General features: G+C 41.0%; 1 protein-coding gene across 1 annotated transcript in view; it reads right to left on the bottom strand.

Moving 5' to 3' along the window:
• LOC123507927 (chondroitin sulfate proteoglycan 4-like) overlaps positions 1-23,634 on the bottom strand; it is a 330,205-nt gene that overhangs the window by 32,263 nt on the left and 274,308 nt on the right. The window contains 2 exon segments of the mRNA XM_045261283.1: positions 17,238-17,381; positions 22,408-22,570. Coding sequence (XP_045117218.1) covers positions 17,238-17,381; positions 22,408-22,570 — 307 coding nt within the window.

Raw genomic sequence — 23,634 nt, 5'->3', positions numbered from 1 at the left:
TTTCTTTTTTTTTTTATTGCAGGAAGGTAAGGAGGAAGTTACCTGAGTACACCTGGCTGGGAAATAAAGGTAAATAAATATAACACACACACACACACACACACACACACACACACACACACACACACACACACACACACACACACACACACACACACACACACACACACACACACACACACACACACACACGGGGCTGACAGGTGTAATGTGGTCGTCCTTCACTCGGGTAAGAATTAGAGGTCATTCCCAGGTGAGCGTCAGTCACTTCCGCTCGATGGTGATGAAAATACCTCGCGTTATTATTGCTGTGTGTTACTATTGGTGTGTTGTGTTTTGGTGTGTTAAATTGTGTTCTTTTGTGGTGTGTTGTGTTGTTGTGTGTTGTGTTGTGTTGTGTTGTGTTGTGTTGGGTGTCATCTGCAGTGCTATTTTTACTGTTGTTTTTCTTGTATTAACTGTAGTATTGCCCTCAGTATGCTTAATTTTACAAACACACTTTTAATGCCTTTCTTTGTGTTGCGTGAGGTCTAGAGCATTGTTATTGTTCTTTTTATATTTTTAACTAACCCTACTATTATTCCTCAAATGCTTCCCTTATGCACTTAATACCTTTCAAATTCACATCCATCAAATAATCCCTCCCTTAATTCACACACTAACTACCTGCACAACACACACACAATATCAATACGTTTCCAGCTTAATTGTTTTGTCGTACAGCATCGCTTCATCATAAATAACAAATAATAAAAAAAAAAAACACTCTTTCCACTCCATAGATAAATATTCAGTTACTCATCACACTTCCAGGCTGTATAATTATTAATGACAAACTTTTTATATATATTTTTTTATCGAATATTTTTATTTTTACACATGGTGACAATGCCATCATTAATAACACACGACATTAAACACTCATTCACGTCGACTCGCTCTCTCATGTTCGGTTCAGTGACTTCACGTATCAAAAACTGAGAAAAAGTCGTTTGCTGCCACCGAGTCCAAACTAAACACTTGTGGGGAGCAACACACCACAGTGGCGAGGGTGGTGGAAATAATGGAAGAGGTGGATAGGGTGAAGAGGTGGAGGAAAAGTAGAAAGGGGGCGTAGTAAGGATGAGAAGTAAGGATGAGCAGTAAGGATGAGCAGTAAGGAGTCAAGAGCAGTAGGAAGATGAGAGATAAGGATGGGGAGTAATGAGGAGGAGGAAAATGATAAAGGGGGAGTAAGGAGAAATAAGGATGGGAGATAGGGAAAAGGAAAAGTAGGACGGTTAATAAGGAGAAAAACGAAAAAGAAAGGAAAAGAAGAAGAAGAACAAGAACAACAACAACAACAACAACAACAACAACAACAACAACAACAACAACAAAAAGAAAAAAGAAAAAAAAAAGGAAGAAACCAGGACAAGGAAAAAAAAATAAGAAGAAAGAGGAGGAAGAGGATGAAAAAATAAAAAGGTAAAGAAGAAGTAGTAAGAAAGAGGAGGAAGAGGAGGGAGAGGAGGGAAAGGAGGAAGAAGAGGAGGAAGAGGAAGAAGAAGAAGAAGAGCAATATTCTCCCCATGCCAAGCACAATCAATACAAAATAACTTCTGAGACCTTAGTACTTTCAAAGGAAGCTCCTGAAGTGAGAGAGAGAGAGAGAGAGAGAGAGAGAGAGAGAGAGAGAGAGAGAGAGAGAGAGAGAGAGAGAGAGAGAGAGAGAGAGAGAAACAAGATAGGAAGGAAGGGAGGAAGGAGGAGAAGAGGGAGGGAAGGGATAGAGACATGTATCAAATCACTTCCCGCACAGAGAGAGAGAGAGAGAGAGAGAGAGAGAGAGAGAGAGAGAGAGAGAGAGGAGTTAAAGGAAAACATTTGTGGGCACGAAGAGAAGGTATAAAGGATGCAAAGGACTACAATCGAGTCATTTGTGCACGTCCCTGGGTCACGAAGCACACCTGTGGACTTAAAGCATGTTTTTCTCGCCAGGTTAGAGAGAGAGAGAGAGAGAGAGAGAGAGAGAGAGAGAGAGAGAGAGAGAGAGAGAGAAAATTAAGCGGGGAAATAAGATGAAAGTGGTTTTGGAGAGGGTGAAGGTGAGAGAAAGAGAGGGGAAAGAAAAGATGGTATTTGGAAGGAAGAGGAAAAAGGGAGGAAATAAGTGAAAAAAAACAAAAGGAATGGGGATGAAATGGGAGGGAAAAGAAAGAGGAGTCGTAAGAAATTAAAAGGAAATCTTGTTCTAGAAAATTAGAGATGAAATAGAAAAAATAGAGGAAATATAAAAGAAGATATGAAAGTTGAAATAAAGTAAAAATTTGAAAGAATGGAAGGAAGTAAAGGGAGAAGAGAGGAGGAGGAAGAGGAAGAGGATTAGAAGAGAAAAACGAAACAAGGAAGTAGGAAAGAATGAGAAAATGTGTTGTTTGCTGGAGAAAATGGAATGAATGAATAGAGAAAGGAAGAAAGGAAGGAAGGAAGATAAGATTAATATTTCTTAGTAATGGAATGTAAAGGATGAACGAGAAAAGGTAATGATGCAAAAAAAAGAGAGAAGAAAGGAAGGAAAGAAAGGAAAGAAACAACACGCGGCTTTTGAACGTTAAAGTTAAGATGAATGGAAGAAGAAAAAAGAAGAGGAAGAGGGGAAGAGAGGGAAGAAAATCCCATCTTTGAAGGGGAAAGATGAGGAAATGGTTATAGATTTTTGAGAATGGGGAGGAAGAGAAAAGAAAAAATGGAAGAGAGAAGAAGAGGAAATGATAATGGAAAAAAATGGAGAAGAAAGTAGAAATAAAGAGGGGAATGGAGGAAATTTAAATCTTGTAGAGGAAAGAGAAAAATATGAGTGAGGGTAGAAGGAAGGGGAGCGTGTTATCCTTTAGAGGGGGGGAAGGGAAAAGGTTAGGGGGAGTTGGGGGTAGGGGGGGTTTTAAAGGGCTTTCCTGTGACCTTCAAAATTCTTACATTCTTCATATTTCTCTCGTTCGCGGTTGAAAGTTTTGCTACAACGCTTCACTACAGTGTGGAATGACTTCACTTCCATTCCATGCTCTTTGTTTCCTTCCTCCCTTGTCATTCCTCTCTTGTGATCTGTCGCGTTTTGTTGACTTTTTTTTATTTTCTTTTTTATTTAGTGTAATGTAATCAGTTTTTCTTTTTTTTTCATTTATTTTTTGATGTTGAGTTCATATTTCAATTGGTGTTTTTTTTTTTAGGTGTTTCATTTTCTTTTTCTTTTTTCTCATGTTTTGTTTCTTTGTTTCTGTTTTTTATTTCCTTTCTTTCTTCTTTCTTACTTTCCTTCCTTCCTTCCTTCCTTCCTTCTTTCCGTCCTTGCAAGTTTTTTTTTGCTTATTTCTTTTCTCTTGTTGGTTTTCTCTTCTTTTCTTCTTTTTTTTCCTCCTCCTCCTCCTCCTCCTCCTCCTCCTCCTCCTTTTCCTTGTCTTCCTCATTCTTCTCCCTCCTCTTCTTCGTCATTCTCGTCGTTTTCCTCCTACACCTTCACCACCACCACCAACACCAACACCACCACCACCACCACCACTTCCCGCTCCTAGCCCCTCGTAACTCACAACTTTTCCGCGCGAGGTGGACTCTCAAGGGTGACGCTGGAATGTTTAAGCTCACTTCAAGGGTTGACTGACCGTGTTGACTGTGTCCTTTATCTTTTACCTGTGCTACGTATTGTTGGTGCCTTCGTGTCCTCTCGTGTTCTCTCCTTTAACGGTTTGTTCTTGGTGTTCCTCGACTGCTTATCTCCTGTTTCCCTCCCTACTGTCTTGTATGTATTTGTTGGTTGGCGTGTTGTTACTGTGTGTGTGTGTGTGTGTGTGTGTGTGTGTGTGTGTGTGTGTGAAATTGTTTGTATCGTGTTGCTTTTTCTAGCTCAAGTTTCTGTTCATGTTGTTTCCATCTCTTCTTTTTTCCTTTCTTTCTCTCATCTCTTCTCTCCTCTCCTCTCCTCTCTTCTCTCTTTTCCTTTCCTTTTTTCCCTTCCTTTCCTTTCCTTTTCTCTCCTCTCCTATGCATTCCTCTCCTCTCTTCTGCTCTCCTCTCCTCTCCTCTCCTCTCCTCTTTTCTCTCCTTTCCTTTCCATTCCTTTCCTAATCCTTCCCTGTCCTTTTCTTTTCTCTTTCCTCTTATCTCTCCTCTCTCTCTCCTCTCCTTTCCTTTTCTTTTCTCTTTCCTCTTATCTTTCCTCTCCTCTCCTCCCTCCTCCTTTCCTTTCCTTTCCTTCCTTTCCTTTCCTCTCCTCTCCTCTCCTCTCCTCTCCTCACCTCTCTTAACTCTCCTCTCTTTTCGTTTCGTGTCCTCTTATCTACTGCTGCTCCTCCACATCCTCTCCCGCCTCGTGAAACACAAACCGCGTATCAGCAGAAGGAGACGCGAGAGAATCTGTGCAATATCAAGTACGGTTTTAGATTCATCACGTCAGGAACAAGTCAAGATCTAAACCCTTCATCTCTCTGCCGTGTCTCGCAAGGAGCGGCTCACGTTGCAATAATAATGAGGCTCCTTTCCCTCCAGTCTTATTGTGTCTAGGAATCCCAGCGGTTCTTGCATTCCTGTCCGTTGCCCAGGAAGAAGCAGCGAGGAAGGAGTAATCTCATCAGTCATATAACTATTCGTTTGACAGGTTTTTACAGTTATTGCACATGGAATTTAAAGGTTTCCTACATGGTTGTAAAGATTTAAGGCATTTCTGTATTTCTGGATAATCCTGTTGGTTCTAATCTTTATGAATTGGTAACCTGGATAAGCTTTTTTTTTTCTATTGCTTTTTCACTGTAAGCTTTGTCCTCAGGAATGTTTTCAGGTAAATATAAAGAAATGGGATTGGTATATTAACTGAGAATGTTTGGTCCGGTAAGACTAATACGAGGAAAGGTTAGCGTCTGATACTTTCTGATACATCACCCATAGCTGTGTAATGCTATAGCTCCGTGCCAGCTGGAATGTGTTAAGGGACTACTGGAATGTCTCTCAGCTACGTTCAGTCCTTGTACATATACGTGTAAAAGCCACAAGAGGCCTCTGGAAAATTCATACCTTCCTCACCTAAAACTGTAATACGATAGTCCTTTGGAAACAGAAAGGAAGAGTGTTTGGAGTAAATAATGGGTGAGAAAGAGATCTATTTCAGTCGTGCGTAAGGCCATCAATAGACAGGAGGGAAAGTTAATACCTTCCTTACTCGGCCGTGTAATCCAATAGTCTTTCTGGACGTTGGAGGATGTGTTTTCAGGTAAATAAAGCGAGGGATGTGTCTATTTTTAAGCGGCGTTTGGTCTTTAATCTATATGTAAAGAGGACTGCCAGGAGACAAGAGGGAGAGGTAGTGAGTTGTTTTAGCTTGTCTGTGTGCCAGTGAGGAGTTACATATCCATTCTTAGGTAAGGGAGACGCTGGGAAAGTAGGAAAGGCTAGAAAATGAGTCGGTTTCTGCCACATTTCTTGTTATCTATAGTGTGTGTGTGTGTGTGTGTGTGTTATTTTTCTATTTCCATAATGTTTTTTTTTAACGTGTTTAGTGTAGCAGTGATTTGTTGAACTATGCTACTGTGCTAGAATAATGAAATGTTTTGTGTTTTTTGGTCAGTGCACTATCTATCCGTGTGTTTGTGTATGTGTGTGTAGTTGTGTGTGTGTGTGTGGTGGTGTATGTCTGTGTGTGTGCGCGTGTGTGTGTGTAGGTGGATGTATGTATATGTGTGTGTGTGTGTGTGTGTGTGTGTGTGTGTGTGTGTGTGTGTGTGTGTGTGTGTGTGTGTGTGTGTGTGTGTGTGTGTGTGTGTGGAATACTAAGCGAGTGTTGATATGACATTGGTAACACGTCGGCCAGAGTTGATCACCTACTCATATGCCTGTCATGTTTCCGCCTCACCTGCCCACGAGTGTTTGTTTCCTGCATGCTGTTTAGGTGACAGCTAGTTAAAGGTGTTGTGTATGCTGTGCAGGCGTTAATTGCATCCTCGCTTCATACAAATTTAAATGGCAAACCGATACATCTTTCTCTGTCTCACCTGTTAATTAGTGATCTGTTACCTGTATGGTGTTTAGATTAGATGTGGTGTATGTATTTCAAGGCTTAATGATACTCTCACATCATACATATTTAGATGACACAGCGTTACATCTTTTTCTTTCCCTGTATATTGAGGTGTTTCTTTAAAAGTGTGGTATATTTTTTTCAAGTGTATGTTACTCTTGCTTTATTCAATAGCCTGCAGAAACAATACGACAATCCTTGTTTTACCTGTTAATTACTCTTTGGTGGTTGTTTGTTTGTGTAGATTTTATAGCACAGGTGTTTTGGAAATGTATTGTACTTCGTATGAGTTATTTCTTTTAGTATTGGTTAGTTTTTGTCTCTTCATCAAACCACAAGATGACAAAGAACTATAATATTTCCCTAAGTGTCACCGGTTCATCAATGTTTAGTCCCAGTTTGGTATTCAAGCGACAGGTTTATTAAAGGTGTATCGTGCCAGGTGTCAGGTGGTGACTCATGCCACTCTCTTCTGCAAATTGTAAGACGAATATAACGATAAAAATATTCCCCGTCTGACTTGTCATGAATATTTATTTTCTGCGTGTTGTTTAGGCGACACGTGTCTTGAACGTGTGTTGTATCAAGTATCAGGTACTGGTTAATGTTACTCTCTCTTTTTCTCTGCCTTTGTGAAACACTGAGGTGATAAGAATTGACATTATTTCTCTGTGACTTTTTATTTTCTCGTGTGATCTTGATGTGTGCCTTGAACGTGTGTCGTGTCAGGTGTGAGGTATCAGTTGACGTATCTCTTTCACTGTCTTTGTGTAATACTGAGATGACAAAAGCGAGTTTTTCTCTACATGACTTGTATGTCTGTCTGTTTGTTTCTTGCGCGCTGCTCAGATGACGAGTGTTTTGTGTTGAAGATGTAAAGTATCTGGTATTAAGTGTTGCCAACTGTTTTTCTTCACTGTGAAATATGAATACGACAGGAGCGATTTATTTATTTTTTTCTTTACATCTTGTCCGTGGAGATTTTTTTATATTTGTTGTTTACGTGACAGGTGTCTTAGATGTTTATTGTGTCAGATATCAAGTATTGGATATTGTTACTCTCTTTCCCGTTGTGAAATATTAAGATGACAAAAAACCCAGCAACTTTTCTCGCAGCAACTTGTGTAAGAGTATTTGTTTTCTGCACGTTGGTGAGTTTTTAAAGTATTGCAATATTTATCAGGTATTGCTCATAAGAATAATGGAAGATGACAAAAAAGAAAATGAGGCAAGGTTCTTCAGTCTCACCTGCCAATGAATGTTTTTTTTTTAACTGAATTGAATTTGAAAGACAGTTGTTAAAGGTACTGCATAAAATATCAAGTATTCCTTTCTTTCAGCTGATTCTTTGACCAGCAATGGGACTGGCAATTAAGTAGGTCTTTTATTTTTATTTTTGTTGCCCTTGGCCAGTTTCCCCTCTTACATAAAAGAAAAACGTAGAATTTCCTGTCTCCACTGTTCATATATTTCGTATTAACTTTATATTATTTTGGGGACAGTTACCGGGGCTCTAAGTGTTAGGTTAAATTAGGATAAGTTAGGTTAGGTTAGGCAAGGTGATAATTTAAAGGTAATACACCAGGTGTCAAGTGCTAGTTTATATGAAATCTTCCCTGTCATACCTCTCAATAAACTTCCTAACAACTTCATGCTGCTTTGGTGACATATAAAATCTTCCTGTCTTAATTTATCAACTTTATATTGTTCAGGTGACAGATGAAGGTCATGTATCACATATTAAGTTCTAGTTTACATAAATATCTTCCCTTTCCTACCAGCCTGTAATATTTCTGGCAACTTTATACTGCTCAGGAGACATAAAAGATCTTCCCTGTCTGTTTGTCAACCGTATACTGTTTAGGCGACAGTTGAAGGCAATACATCAGGTGTGAACTGTTAGGGTCCCAGCGCTCCCTGACAAGCAAACGGGGAGGTAATGTGAAAGAATCTTGGAGCATACTTGAAGGGACATTGACGAAAGTGTTCTATTCTGATCGTGTTTATTCTTGTCATGGGAAATGTTACTGTTGCTCTCTCTCTCTCTCTCTCTCTCTCTCTCTCTCTCTCTCTCTCTCTCTCTCTCTCTCTCTCTCTCTCTCTCTCTCTCTCTCTCTCTCTCTCTCTCTCTCTCTCTCTCTCTCTCTCTCTCTCTCTCTCTCTCTCTCTCTCTCTCTCTCTCTGTCCTGTCCGTAATGTGAAGAAAACGATGTGATTGCTCTTGTCTACATGAATGGGCTGGCTGCCGATCACACTTCCACTCAAAACTCCTCAGTCTCTCCACACTTTGTCCTAACTACTCCTCTTGCTCCTTGATGTCTCCCCACCATTCTTACCGTCCTCTCCTTTACCAATCTAAAAACATATTTAAAGTATCTAATTTGTTCTTGTTTTTTATTGGGTTTATTTTACTTTTTTCCCCGTGCACTGTTTCGTTTAGTATTGCGATGGAGTGAACCTTTCCATATTGCTCGTAGAAAAATGTTAATACTTCTAAGACAGGGATCCAGAAGACTAGGAATTCATCAGTTGTTTTTTCATCGCCAAAAAATAGAGAGAGAGAGAGAGAGAGAGAGAGAGAGAGAGAGAGAGAGAGAGAGAGAGAGAGAGAGAGAGAGAGAGAACACGTACAAAAGAATGGAGAAAATGAAAATAAAGAAGTGCAGAAAGAAACAGAAAAAGGTTGACGTTTGCTACACACACACACACACACACACACACACACACACACACACACACACACACACACACACACACACACACACACACACACACACACACACACACACACACACACAGAATAGTCAAAATGAAAATAAAGAAACGCAGAAAGAAATAGAAAACGTGCAACACTTTCCACACACACACACACACACACACACACACACACACACACACACACACACACACACACACACACACACACACACACACACACACACACACACACACACACACACACACACACACACACACACACAGCATCCTTACTCTCTCTCCGCTTACCTTTATCTGGCCACCTGTCGCACCAACCTTCCCATAACATGACATACTGACCCTCACCTGGAGTAATAATTGCACAACCTGAGCGATACACTACAACGCACACTCGCCGGAAGATGTATGGGCTAATATATTCCCCGCTACATTTCTCTCCCTTCCTCTGCTTTCCTCTCCCTCCCTCACATCCATCATTCCTTCCCTGGCTTTGGTAATTCTGCTGTTGGGAGGGTGGTCACATCGGCCCTTCCCTTACCCTTTCTGTCTGTGCCTCCTTCTCCTCCTCCTCCTCCTCCTCCTCCCCTGGTCGTGATGTGAAAGGCAACCCACTATTTCCCTTTGAAGTTTTCTCTAAAAGATCTCAGTGAATATAAGGACAAATAGTATGTATGTATGTATCTATGTATGTATGTATGTAGGTAGGTAGGTAGACTCAGATCGTTTTCTTCTATTTCCTCCTTCTGTTACTATTAGATACTTATACTTTCCTTACTGTTATTGCTATCATGACTGTTATTACTGCTGCTATTATCGTAACTAAGGAGATTATTGCCTCTCATATTTCTTCCTTTCACCATCTCGCTGCCATTACCACTACTACTACTACTACTACTACTACTACTACTACTACTACTACTACTACTACTACTACTACTACTACTACTACTACTACTACTATGACTCTCGGGGGATCAGTGAGACTGGGCTGGTGAGGAAAGGGATGGAGTGAATCTGGAGAGGAGAGGGAGGGAAAGGAGATGGAGAGATTGGGGTAATTGGAGAGATGGAGGAGCTTTCTCTCTCTCTCTCTCCAGTTCATTCCTTGATGGCTTCCGTCTTTACGTCCTGACCCAAGAGAGGAGGAAGAAGAGGAGGAGGAGAAGGAGAAGGTGGTGGCAAAAGGGCAAGAGGGACAAATAATATCATGCATTCTCTCTCTCTCTCTCTCTCTCTCTCTCTCTCTCTCTCTCTCTCTCTCTCTCTCTCTCTCTCTCTCTCTCTCTCTCTCTCTCTCTCTCTCAGTACCATTTGCAGTAATTGGTTTCTTTACCATGAAGGCACCGAAGTTTTCCAGTCTATTGTTGAGTTTGTTTTTGTTCTCTCTCTTGTGTTGCTTTGCTTTCTGGTACTATTCGCACTTGATGGAGGAAAAACAGGGGAGGAAAGAGATTAACAAGTGCAAGAAGGAGGAGAAGGAGGAGAAGGAGAAGGAAATGAAGAAGACGAAGGAGAAGAAGAAGAAGAAGAAGAAGAAGAAGAAGAAGAAGGAGAGGAAGAAGAAGGAGGAAACGAAGAAGAAGAAAAGGAGGAAGAAGGAGACGGAGAAATACGAGGAGAAAAAGAAGATGATGATGATGATGATGAAGAATTGGAAGAAGAAAAATAATAATAAGAAAAAAGGAAAAAAGAAGAAAAGAAGAAAAGAAGAAGAAATAGAAATAAAAGAAGAAGAAGAACAAGAACAAGAACAAAAACAAGAACAAAAAATAGAAGAAATATAAGAAGGATGAGGAGGAGATGGTGAAGAAAATGAAGACAAAGAAGATGGAAAAGATCATTACTATCAACAACTACTGGAAGACAAACAAAAAAAAAAACAAGAAAATGGAAAGAAAACAGTTTGCGATCTTCAGGAAAAAAAAAAAAAAATGAATATCGTGTTTATTAATCTTCCTCTTCTTCCTCTTTTTTTTTGTTTCCATTTCTTTCTTTTTCCCAAATTTGACCCAAAATCAACTACGTCTTTTTTTCTCCATATATAAAGATTTGAAACCCATTAATTTCCTTACTTTTTTTCCCTTTCATGATCTCTCTCTCTCTCTCTCTCTCTCTCTCTCTCTCTCTCTCTCTCTCTCTCTCTCTCTCTCTCTCTCTCTCTCTCTCTCTCTCTCTCTCTCTCTCTCTCTCTCTCTCTCTCTCTCTCTCTCTCTCTCTCTCTCTCTCTCTCTCTCTCTCTCTCTCTCTCTCTCTCTCTCTCTCTCTCTCTCTCTCTCTCTCGGTGAACCAAACTTTCTAACTTACTGACTTACATTCCAATTTCCCTGTTTACTCTTCCTGAAGGTAAACAACAAACTCTCTCACGTGCTGGTACAGGAGGAGGAGGAGGAGGAGGAATAGAAGGAGGAGGAGTAGAAGGAGGAGGAGTAAGAGGAAGAGGAGGAGGAGAAGGAAAAAGAAAAGTAGAATAACAAAATCTACAAAAAAGATAAAATGAATATATCAGAAAGATGGTTGGCAGATTCGGATGAACAGTAATAAAAAATGTTACTATAACGAAGAAGAGGAGGAGGAAGAAGAGGAGGAAGAAGAAAAACCAGTACCTTTACGTCTCTGGTTCAAAGGAAGGAAGATATCTGGCCGGAAAAGGATGTAGCTTGTGATAGGTGAGGCGTGTTAGAGAACTAAGCGAGTGAATGAGTGAGTGAGCGAGTGAGAGAGTGGGTATTTAGTGTGAGTTCCTTATGTGTCTTGTTTTAGAGGGAGAAGTAATCCAACTAATATGATTTTTTTTGGCAGAGGTGTGTGATTTATTGTATTTATTTATTAGTGAGTTAGAGTATGGACCACCGTGGATTTGCTTCCCCTTCCCCTGCCAGAAGTTTGTTGCTGATTGAGTGCAGTGAACGATGCGAGATAGGAGAACTGTGAGTGTGCGCGCGTTTATATGCATGTGTGTTTGAAGGCGAAATATATTACCTTACCAGATGATTCAACGCTCAGTGACACTCAATTACATTCAATTTCTGATTAAAAAAAGATAAAAGAATATACTGCATACCATTTTACCATACGTCCTGAGGTGGAATATTTATTGAGCCACCACAGCACACACCCAAAGGAGCATTACCATTTTTTCCCGGGGACTTTAGGGACGCACGTCAGTCAGAAGCCAGAAGTCATGTTTATTTCACGCAGCGTAAGTTTTCGAAGTGCAGCTCAGAATTGAAGAGTTGGCGGGACTCGTGACTGGCCGGGGGATACTCGCTTCTCAATTCAGTCCTTCCCTAACTCGTGCTCTGAATAACTTGCTCGCTAAGCTCATATTGGCGCCTTAACGGACCCTCATTGCTGTGGTGTGTTTCCTTGTTAGTCACTCGTAGTTTTATATGGACACCACCAATCTAGTTTGAGTGAGTGATGTACATTGCAGATCATAAGAGAAAACTCGTATTGACATTAACTTTCTCCTGATTACTAACCTCTCTCTGATGTGTGGAAGTTTCTCAGTAATTTTTTGCTACTCGTATTAACTTTATCCTATATTTATGTTTAATTACTAACAAGCGGCATCGTATATGTCTCTTCCTAACTTTACTGAATATATCTTCTATTCTCTGTTTATATTTCAGTCATAGGTAAATTTCATATGAACACCTTCGCTTTACCTGTATGTTTAATTACTAACCCGCGCTCTCATGTAGGTCTCTCATTGATTTTAAAAGTAGTTGTATAAGTAAAAGTCTTTCTAAATTTTTCGGTCTCTTATATGTATTCCTATCGTAATATAGGTCAGTTCTATACCGTGCCCTGTGATCTTGTGTAAACTGCTCATGTGTGTCTGCTGTGGCTGTTATTGGATGTTTATTGTCAAGTGACGTCTTCAATATCCTGTTATGAAAATCTGTGTGTGTGTGTGTGTGTGTGTGTGTGTGTGTGTGTGTGTGTGTGTGCGAATGTGTTTTTCTGATAACTTATACGTGTTTTTCCACTCTTCTCATCTTACCAGCTCTGTGACATCTGTCAGTAACTTGATATATTAATCTCTCTCTCTCTCTCTCTCTCTCTCTCTCTCTCTCTCTCTCTCTCTCTCTCTCTCTCTCTCTCTCTCCTGTAAGAACCTAATAAAATGTTATCATGAACTAATTTCAAACATTTGACTTCTTTCATTGTACTCTTTTCCTTTTTTCCACCCCGAGTACAAAAATGTCCCTTTTAACACATTTTCCCCCCGTTAAGCTATTGTGTTGCCTCTACCTTTGTGCTGCAGTGTCCCCGTCCTCCCTTGAACCACCCTAGGCCCTTTCCCGACCAATTCGTCCCCTGCCTAAACTCGTTACCTGATTATATACATTTAGTTCCTGCAGTTATATAATCCGTTGTTCGAGTTACAAGTTGTCGATTCCTTCTAGTCGTACATCACTTCTTTCTTTTTTTTCCCCTCTAGTTTTCCATGTTTTTTTTGTTTTGTTTTTGTAATTACAGTAAATCAACAGATAGATGGAAGGATACACGTACAGTAACAGGGAATAAATGAAGAGATTAATAAATAGGCAAAACGAAATAGCGGGAATAAACAATTGGATAAATGAATAAAATGAAAAAAAAATTGATTGACAGATAAATAAATGAACAGATGAAATAAATTAACAAAACGCGAACACAGTAGCAAGAATGAGCAGATGGGTGAATAAATAAATAAAAAAGAAGAATTACCAAACACATAGATAGAAAAGGAGATAAAATAGGATGAATACGAACACGAATGCGGGAATAAATATATGGATGAATAAATAAATAAAAGGAGAAAGACGTGCATAGCAAACAGAATAGATGAACTGGTATAATGAAGGGAGACAGATGTGTGAGTAAAGTGGAGGCGATAAATGATTGGATGGAATATGTAGCGCAGGGAAACACGGGAATGAATGAGGAAAATGTACAGCGGAGTGAATAAATAAATGACTACAGGGCCAGAGAGAGAGAGAGAGAGAGAGAGAGAGAGAGAGAGAGAGAGAGAGAGAGAGAGGCATAATTTAAAGGAGAAATAATGCCTTTCTGTACAGACTGTTTACGATCGATGACGAGGCGTGGGCGTGAGAAGAGGAGGAGGAGGAGGAGGAGGAGGAGGCGGCGGCATTGAGAGAGTCACGAAACTTAATTGTCACAGTTAATGGCAGTCTCCTTGACGACGTTTTGCTTAATGAGAGAGAGAGAGAGAGAGAGAGAGAGAGAGAGAGAGAGAGAGAGAGAGAGAGAGAGAGAGAGAGAAAGAGAGCATGTTTTGACTTTAGTTTCTATAGTTTTCTCTTTTCTCAGTTTCCCTTGTCTGTTTCTTCCTTTCTTTTCTTGTTTTCTTGTTCACGCTCTTGTTCTTGTCCTTGTTCTTTTTCCTCCTTCTCCTCTTCCCCCTCTTTCTATTCCTCATACTTTTCCTCTTCCTCCTCCTCCCCCTCCTCCTCCTTCTCCTTCTCTTTTTCTTCCTCCTAATCCATTTATCCCTTTTCTAAGTCCATTTTTTTCTAGTACCTTATCGAGGCATTAGATATTCCTAGTTCAGTCGTTCCTCTCTCTCTCTCTCTCTCTCTCTCTTTGGTATTCTACTTTATCGGCCCTAATTGGCGCCATTTTCACCGGTAACTGACACGCGCCTCTGCTTTGCCTTCCCGCCTCTCCTTCTCGCCCTAATCCTTGCTGCTCGTAACTCCCGCCACAGGACCGAAGCTAATTATTATTGCCTGTTGCAGTGGCGCCTGGTACTCATCAGCTGAGGGGGATACGATATGATTTTGTAAGGTGTTATTAAGTCTGGCTGTCTGTCTGTCTCTCTCTGTCTCTGTCTTTCCCTCTCTGTCTTTCTCTTTTTCTCTTTCTCTGTTTCTGTGTCTGTTTAACTGTCTGTCTATCTGTGTCTCTCTCTCTGTCTCTCTCTCTCTCTCTCTCTCTCTCTCTCTCTCTCTCTCTCTCTCTCTCTCTCTCTCTCTCTCTCTCTCTCTCTCTCTCTCTGTGTGTGTGTGTCTCTGTCTGTCTGTCGCTCGCTTTTGCGCTTTTTTTTCCTTTTCTTATGCAGTTTCATTTTTTATAACTTTTAAAATTTTACTTTTGTTTTTCTCTCTCTTTCATTCCTCCATTTTTCTTTTATCTTTTTCTCTTTTTCCTTTTTTTTTCGTCAGTTTTGATTTCGTGTGTTTCTTGTTTTCCGCTTTCCTTCGGGTTTGTGGCGCCTCTTGTTTTTGTTTTTCTTCGGCTTGTGTTTCTCATTCTTCCTTCGGTTCCTTTTGCAATTCTTTTTTCTCTTTTTTTCTTTTTCTTTTGACTTTCTTTTGGTTTTCCTACTTTTCCTTAGTTGTTTGATATATTTCATCTTTTATTTACCTCTTCCTCCTCCTCTTTTTTCTCCTTCTCCTCCTTCTTCTCCTACTTCTCCTTCTCCTTCTTCTCCTTCTCCTTCTCCTTCTCCTTCTCCTTCTTCTCCTTCTCCTCCTCCTCCTCCTCCTCCTCCTCCTCCTCCTCCTCCTCCTCCTCCTCCTCCTCCTCCTCTTCCTCCTCCTCCTCTTCCTCCTCCTCCTTCTCTCGTCACGAGTCTGCCATCTATCACAAGACCTACTTTTCCTTTTTATTTTAACCTTTTCTCTCTTCTTTTGTCACTGGAAGACGGGAAGTTAAGGCGTGGATGCTCTCTCTCTCTCTCTCTCTCTCTCTCTCTCTCTCTCTCTCTCTCTCTCTCTCTCTCTCTCTCTCTCTCTCTCTCTCTCTCTCTCTCTCTCTCTCTCTCTCTCTTACTCTCTCTCTCTGATGTGACTGACCTGATGCATTCTCTTTCTCTCTCTCTCTCTCTCTCTCTCTCTCTCTCTCTCTCTCTCTCTCTCTCTCTCTCTCTCTCTCTCTCTCTCTCTCTCTCTCTCTCTCTCTCTCTCTCTGTAATCCGGTGAAATCCCTCGCCAAAGGAAAATCTGCAAGACGGATCCATTGCAACATTTTCATGATTTACGAGTCCTGGCAGCGGCTGGATTACAGTTTACGTGGTCGTATGTTTAGATTATTCCTCCTCTTCCGCCCTTATGATCCCCCTTCCACCTCTCCCACGACCCACTCTCTCTCTCTCTCTCTCTCATCCTCCTCCCTATACCCTCCTCATCCTCCTCTCACTTTGATGTTTGCCAATATATACCCTACATTTCCTGTTTCTCTTTTTCTATATAATCATGGCAATAGTTTATAATCTTCCGTGTTTGGGTTTTTTTTTTTTTGCCTTTCTTTCCTGTGTTTTGGTTGAAATAGGTATGAAAGAATGGTCTTTGTTCCTTTCCGTATTCTCTTTCCTTTCTTTCTGTCTCTCAGGCTGAAAGGAATGATTTACGCTGCTCAAGATAAAAAGGTTCTGAGTTTCCATTAATAGATCCGTGTCACTAATGCACTAATAATCGGCTTTCAAACGTCTGGAAGGCAGGATAAGTTAAATCAAATATCATGCTGCTGAAGGAGAAGCTGTACTAAAGATTTTTTTTATAAGGAGTGATAGGTGTTGGTTCTTTTTTTTTTTTGCCCTTTTTCACTTCCTTTACCTCAACTTCATTCAGTCTCGCAGTAACAAAATATTTACTTCACTCTCCTCTTACTTTTAATTCCTCTCACTCAGACATCCATCAACGCTTCCACTTTTATTACTTATCTTCATTCTGTCTCGCTGTTACATAATTTTTAGCTTACTTTTAATTTCTCTCACTCATACATTCATTAACGCCTTCATTTTTAACACTCATCAATTCCTCATTTGATCACTCATTCGCGTATTGAAATTTTGTCATACAAGTTTCTTTACTCATTATTTTGTCTTCACATGAATTCTCCTCCCTCACTCCCTCACTCCTTAACTCCTTTTTCTCATTAACGCAAGTATACACTCCTTAACTCATCGCTAACTCTCTTTTAGCTTCATCACTCATAAACTTACTCACTCATATTCTTAATCACTTCAGTCCTTCAGTCTCAAACTTATTCACTCACTCACTCACTAACTTATTCATACACTTAACCTCTCTCACACACGCAGACAACGACACAAACAAATAAACCTCCTCATTCCCTCACACACACACACACACACACACACACACACACACACACACACACACACACACACACACACACACACACACACACACACACACACACACACACACACACACACACACACACACACACACACACACACACACACACAATTAAACACAACTTCCTCCTCACACACAAACGTATACACAGACACACACAACTTTCCCTTTACTTACACACACACACACATACTCTCTCTCTCTCTCTCTCTCTCTCTCTCTCTCTCTCTCTCTCTCTCTCTCTCTCTCTCTCTCTCTCTCTCTCTCTCTCTCTCTCTCTCTCTCTCTCTCTCTCTCTCTCTCTCTCTCTCTCTCTCTCTCTCTCTCTCTCTCTCTCTCTCTCTCTCTCTCTGCTTACTTACTTAGTGGTGTGAATGTTATCAATAGTGAGCGTCATGTCAGCTGTGTTGCGGGAGATTTTTACGTCATGCCACAGTAGGTCGTCCAGGCGAAGGCGAGGCGGCGATGATAACTCCGACTCCCCGGCGCCAAGGTTAATGCGTACCTGTGGAAAGAGAAAACAGGTGTGAATAGACAGGTGCGAGCGGGCAAGCGAAGTGTGGCGCTAATCTCCAGGCTTTAAGGTAATGCTAATTAATTGGGTGTGGGGGTTATGGCTTTAGATGTGGTGTTAGTGTGTTCTTTGACTGTCTGGCGTGGTGGTGGTAGTGGCAGTCGTGGTGGTGATGGTGGTAAGTTACGCTGCGTTAGTGGGATTTGTGCATGGTGACTCTCTCGGTGAACTCTGATTGGTGAGTGACCTGAGTGTGTGTCTAGTAAAGGATGCATTTTTGGTGATTTTATTCCTTGTTTTTTTTTTTATGGTTGTTTTTGGAAATGATTTGTAGCTGATGTTATTCTTTTTTTTATTTTGCATGAAGCGTTCTGGCCACGAGTAAACAAAGGGATGGTAAAATGAAGGTTCTCAAATTATGCTGGCCCTAAAATCCTGACCTCTTACAAAAAACTGAGGAAGTTCTATGTCTGTTTGTGTCTGTCTTTTTATCTGTCTGTCTGTCTATGTCTCTTCCTCTCTCTCCCTCTTGAAGTGTCATTAGTGTGTGTGAAGTAAAGGGGACACATTCTGTTATTCATCTCCTTGTATTTAGATTTTTTTTCAGCACTTGTGTTTCTACCTGAAGTTTGTGGGTTTTGATGGGTGTGATACGAGAGGGTGTGGATGGAAGGACGCGGGTGGCTATCCATTATTCTGCTTTAGTTGTGGTAAGCACTTATATTTGTATTTACGATGGCACTTCACTCTCTTTAATATCTCTTACTTGAGTTTCTTTTTTCAATATTTTTTGTTTTGGATCTTTATTGGATTTTTTTCATTTATTGATTTCTGATTATTACTTTTATCCTATTGTATTGCAGGAGGTGTCAAATGATTTACTTCTCCTCCCATAAAACTCCAGGGTGTCTTGACCTGATGAAATAACTTAGAAGTGACGAAACCTGTACAATCTCTCTCTCTCTCTCTCTCTCTCTCTCTCTCTCTCTCTCTCTCTCTCTCTCTCTCTCTCTCTCTCTCTCTCCGCCTTGTCGCCTACTAGTCTCACGCCTGCTGGGATAAATGCAGATCAGCCGTCACGTGAAGGCTGTGGTGCCGCGCCCCAACGAGCCAACTTTGCTCATCTCGGGAGGCACTGGAACTGTCACCGCTTGCATCGATTCCCGGAAGGCGACTTTGAACACCTCGCAGAAATATTATCCCTTCGATGTGGCGCTGGCGTTGTTTTCCCGACGGCTGAGTTGGAGACAATGTGAACCGCGTGTTTGTGGCGCTTGTTCCCCTCCCTCCCCACAGCCTCCCTCCGATTCCCGCTGCTTTTCTCGCCTCTGCAGCTCCTCGGGTCGTCTGGAGCCAATCTCAAAGTTACAGCGGGAGGAGGAGGGAAGTTAACACGGGCCAATCAGGGGAGATTAGTGGCCCAGAGTCCAAACGGGTCAAAACACCTCCACCTCCTCCTCTTCCTCCTCCTCCTCCACTGGTCTGAAATTTAGCCCTGCTGCTGCAATGTGTGTGTTTGTGTGTGTGTGTGTGTGTGTGTGTATGTGGGTGTAGCTTTTCCTTGTATTCCCTAATCGTTTTACCATTATATTTCGACTAATTCTAACATTTCGTATCGAAACGCAAGATTAAGATTGACTGGTCATCTGGGGAGAAGACGTGAAAAGCAGCACTATGCGAGAGAAGCCAAGAATGGACACTGAAATGATAGGAGAGTGAAGAATAGGAACAACTATGATAACGAAGAAAGACTGCAATGATTAGAGGAGATACGAAGAACAGTAAGACCAGGATAAGAAAGAATGACGCGAGAGATAAAAGAAGGAAGAATAGCGCATTAAAAGGACTGCAATTCCAGATAGAGACTTAAGTTAGGAAATAAAAGCTGTGTGGAAATTTCAAGGATGTTATTTATATCTATATTTCCCTACCGGCGATTTTCATAAGGATTCCACATCGCTACTAGTAAAACACACCCTTGTCATGTCAGCGGCCTTTTGTATGAGGGAACAAAATAGTTTAGTTCCTTTATGAATACTAAAAAGCCTTTAACCCCTTCAGTACTGGGACGTATTTTTACCATGAGTTTTGGTTATAAATTAGACGATTTTATTTACATTAGGAAGGGTCTGTGGAGGTGAGAAGATTAATAGCCAGATTGTTCACAGTTTTAATCTACACATAAGTTTCTGAAGCTGAATAAAATCACCATAGAAGAAGAAGAAAAATATTAAAACGTCTCGTGGAACTGAAGTGGTTAAGTGCTGTGCGTATCTTAAACACGAGGAGGTCAAAGAAAGGTCAGGTTAGTTAAATGCAGTTAAATGCCTTACAAGTACAGGATTGCAGAGATTACAGAGATAAATGTGGATTACGTCAGAGTGGAGGTGTGGGAGTTAGAGTGGTGTGTGGTCGGTGGGTGTTGGTAGATGAGTGGGGGGCAGTGGACGGTGGTGCGGTGTTTGTGGGTGGTGTTGTGTGGAGAGGTCGCAGTGATGACAGTCAAATGTGTGTCTTAATTATGCTGTGTGGATTAGCCTCACTCTACACTGTGAATGTCTCTTTTTTTTACTCCGTCTCCTCCTTTTCTTACTTTTGCGTCATCTCCTCCTTATTATATTTCTCTTTTCTTCCTTTCTTCCTTTCTTTCATTCTTTACTTTTTTCTTTTCTTCTTCTTTTTCTTCTTCTTTTTCTTTTTTTCTTTTCTTCTTCTTCTTCTTCTTCTTCTTCTTCTTCTTCTTCTTCTTCTTCTTCTTCTTCTTCTTCTTCTTCTTCTTCTTCTTCTTCTTCTTCTTCTTCTTCTTCCTCCTCCTCCTCCTCCTCCTCCTCCTCCTCCTCCTCCTCCTCCTCCTCCTCCTCTAACTGTTATTACAACTGCTACTACTCACACACACACACACACACACACACACACACACACACACACACACACACACACACACACACACACACACACACACACACACACACATCATCGCAGGGTAGTGCTATTGTATGATAAAGAAAGGAATAGATTAGCCGTAACAATAGTACAAAATCTGACCGCAACTCCTCCCCATCTCTCTCTCTCTCTCTCTCTCTCTCTCTCTCTCTCTCTCTCTCTCTCTCTCTCTCTCTCTCTCTCTCTCTCTCTCTCTCTGGTGCGATTGTTACGGCGTTGGCATAATAATTTCCAGTCCCGGGTTCGAATCTCACACACACACACACACACACACACACACACACACACACACACACACACACACGTCTTGTGATTTCAAATGTAAAATTGATGTACTATTATGCATTAGCTTCGGTTACATGTGTGTGTGTGTGTGTGTGTGTGTGTGTGTGTGTGTGTGTGTGTGTGTGTGTGTGTGTTCTAGGACCTGCAGAGCTCAGGTATACACACACACACACACACACACACACACACACACACACACACACACACACACACACACACACACACACACACACACCTGTCTCTGATTAATTCCCAGATGGTTTTCTGATACAGGAGGTGCATTTCTATATTCTTTCTCTAACCTTCCTTTCCCTTCCTTCTCCCCTTCCTTAACTCATTCCTCCTCACACTCAACATCTCCCATCACATTCCTCCTTCCATTATTTTTTTCTCTCCTTTCTTCTATCCTCTCTCTATTTCATTTCTCGTAACTTTTTACCTTTTAAAAGTTCTTGTATGTCTTTCATGTTTTCCTCTCCTCGTTCCTATATTTTTTTTCGTTTTCCTTTTTCATTCTTTTCTTCACTCTTTGTTCATGTTTTCGTATTTCATTTCATCCTGTCGTGTCACTGTTCTTCAATCTTTGGTTATTCTCTCTCTCTTTTATTTCTCACCTTTATTTTATTTATTTTTTTCTCATGTTCTCGTCTCTCTTTCCATTGTGTTCTCTCACTGTTCCTCATTCCTTTGTTATTCTCTATTTCATTCTTTCCTTCATCTTTTCTTCATTCTTTTTTCATCTTCTGGTCTCTTCTATCCTATTATCTCGCTGTTCCTCAATTCTTAGTTATTCTTTTGATATTAGTCTTTATTTCATTCTTTTCTTCATTTCTTTTTATTCATGCTTTCGTCTCTCCTTCCATCCTATTCTCTCGCTGTTCTTCAATCATTAGTTTTCTCTCCTTTTCATTCTTAACTTCATTCTATTTTTCATTCTTTTCTCATGCTCACTCGCCCAATGTACAACACACCTTCCCCTTCCAAACACGATCCTTCTATTCCCATCCTTCCCCATTTAAATCCCCTCCCACTTCTGCAACTTCCCCTTCCAGAAAATCCAGAAAACACTTGTTCCCCTTCCATTTGATCCGTCAATCACTCCTATCCCACAATTTTTTTTTTCCTTTCTTAATCCTCTCTCTGTATTTTGAAGGGTACCGAATAACAAAATACTCATGGTTGTTTTGATAAAGTCCCATTTGAAAGGAGAGAAAGGAAGGAATCGGCTTTGAAATAGAGTGGTGCATGAATGGAGTAGTCTCAGTAATCACAGGTTGTTAGTGTCGAGTTATAAGGGAGACTTGAAAGAAGATCAGAGAGATTTATGAATGAGGATGATAAATGGAAAATGGATAGGTAGATTCTATACATTGACTGCCGTGTGTACATCTGACCGCTTCTTGCAACTTTCCTTGTTTTCTGGGTCGTATACTGAAACACTCATTTCACTCACCTCAACTGTTTTCAAAGGTCACAGAGGTAATTAGCCGGGTTCTCAAGAGAGTTTCTCCTGTCAAGCAGTGTAGAAATATTGTTAATCTGTCACTAGAACCATAAAATACCATTAAAAGCTCGTGTAACTTCAACTAGAGTCATTTGAGTGTTGTGTGGAGGTGAGACGCAGAAGTGTTTTCCAAGTATTGTTCTGAGCCTAACCCCCCCCCTTCTCTCTCTCTCTCTCTCTCTCTCTCTCTCTCTCTCTCTCTCTCTCTCTCTCTCTCTCTCTCTCTCTCTCTCTCTCTCTCTCTCTCTCTCTCTCTCTCTCTCTCTCTCTCTCTCTCTCTCTCTCTCTTAAGGCGCCGCCCTCCAGCACCACCAGGCAGTAGTCAGTGGTGCCAGCGGCGAGGAGCAAGAGGGAATCAGCTCTGTGTGTCTTGAGGCGAAGGCTGATCTCCGTCGAGCTCTTGGCCTCCTGAAGGGGCAGCGATATGTACGAGGCACCGAAGAAGGATGCTGTGGAAGGGAGAGAAGGGTGATGTGAGGTTTGTTTTTTGGTGATTTGATGGTGTTTTTGTGTATGGTAAAAAAAAATGACAATAACAGCAGTAGGGATTATAAGACGAGCATCATTGATAACATTAATTGCTACTATTACTACTACTACTACTACTACTACTACTGCTACTATTACTAATAATACACAAAACCCACAATATAAACGCACCATGAGAATGAAATAAGGCTAAGGAAATATATAACATTAACACACAAATCTGTAACAGCACTACTCATTTCCCTCCTCTTCCCCTCACACACACACACACACACACACACACACACACACACACACACACACACACACACACACACACACATTACCTTTTTTCGTACAAGTACATTTATTTCAGTGATTTCAGAAAGCCTTGCCTTGTATACGTAGCATATATATTAAATGCAACGTGCTTCTCTCTCTCTCTCTCTCTCTCGGGCTTTTAAAACAATGCATTAATTATTCAAGGGAGGGAATGCACGCCTTCCTCCCGATCCGCCAGTGTTTGCCGGGTACTTTTCGTAGCGAGAGAAATGTTTCCCTCGCGTGTAGGAGACTCGTTTGTAGGATCAGAGGTTAAGTTCTTTATGTGAGTGTTTTTGGTGCGTTGTTTTTGTCCAGTTGTTTTGCGCCTTTTGAAGTAAAGTGTCGAGGAATGCAAATGTCAGCTTGGTGCTTTTTTGTGGCGCCAATATTTACGAGAGGAGTTTTATGAAGGGCGACGGATCTCATTTCAAAGTGAAGTTGTGTCGTTTATTGCTGGAAATTTATGGTCACTGGTCGGGGAGACGTGATGGTGGTGGTGGGTAGTGGTGGTGGTGCTGCTGCTCATTAAGAGAAAGTTTTAATTCCATTCTTCTTCTTTTTCTCTCTCTCTTTCTCTTTCTCTTTCATTGATCGTCTCTTCCTCGATGCTTGATTATTTTTATTTGTTTTCTTTTTTTCATCGATGGATATAATATAATTTGTTTGCTTTACGGAACGCATCACGCAAGATGAACCCCGGAGATTGGTTCGCTGAGTTCAT

The sequence above is a fragment of the Portunus trituberculatus genome, chromosome 23 (assembly GCF_017591435.1).
Source record: "Portunus trituberculatus isolate SZX2019 chromosome 23, ASM1759143v1, whole genome shotgun sequence".
NCBI classification, from domain to species: domain Eukaryota; kingdom Metazoa; phylum Arthropoda; class Malacostraca; order Decapoda; family Portunidae; genus Portunus; species Portunus trituberculatus.
The sequence above is the reverse complement of the archived record's forward strand: the minus strand, read 5'-3'. Positions and strand labels throughout refer to the sequence as shown.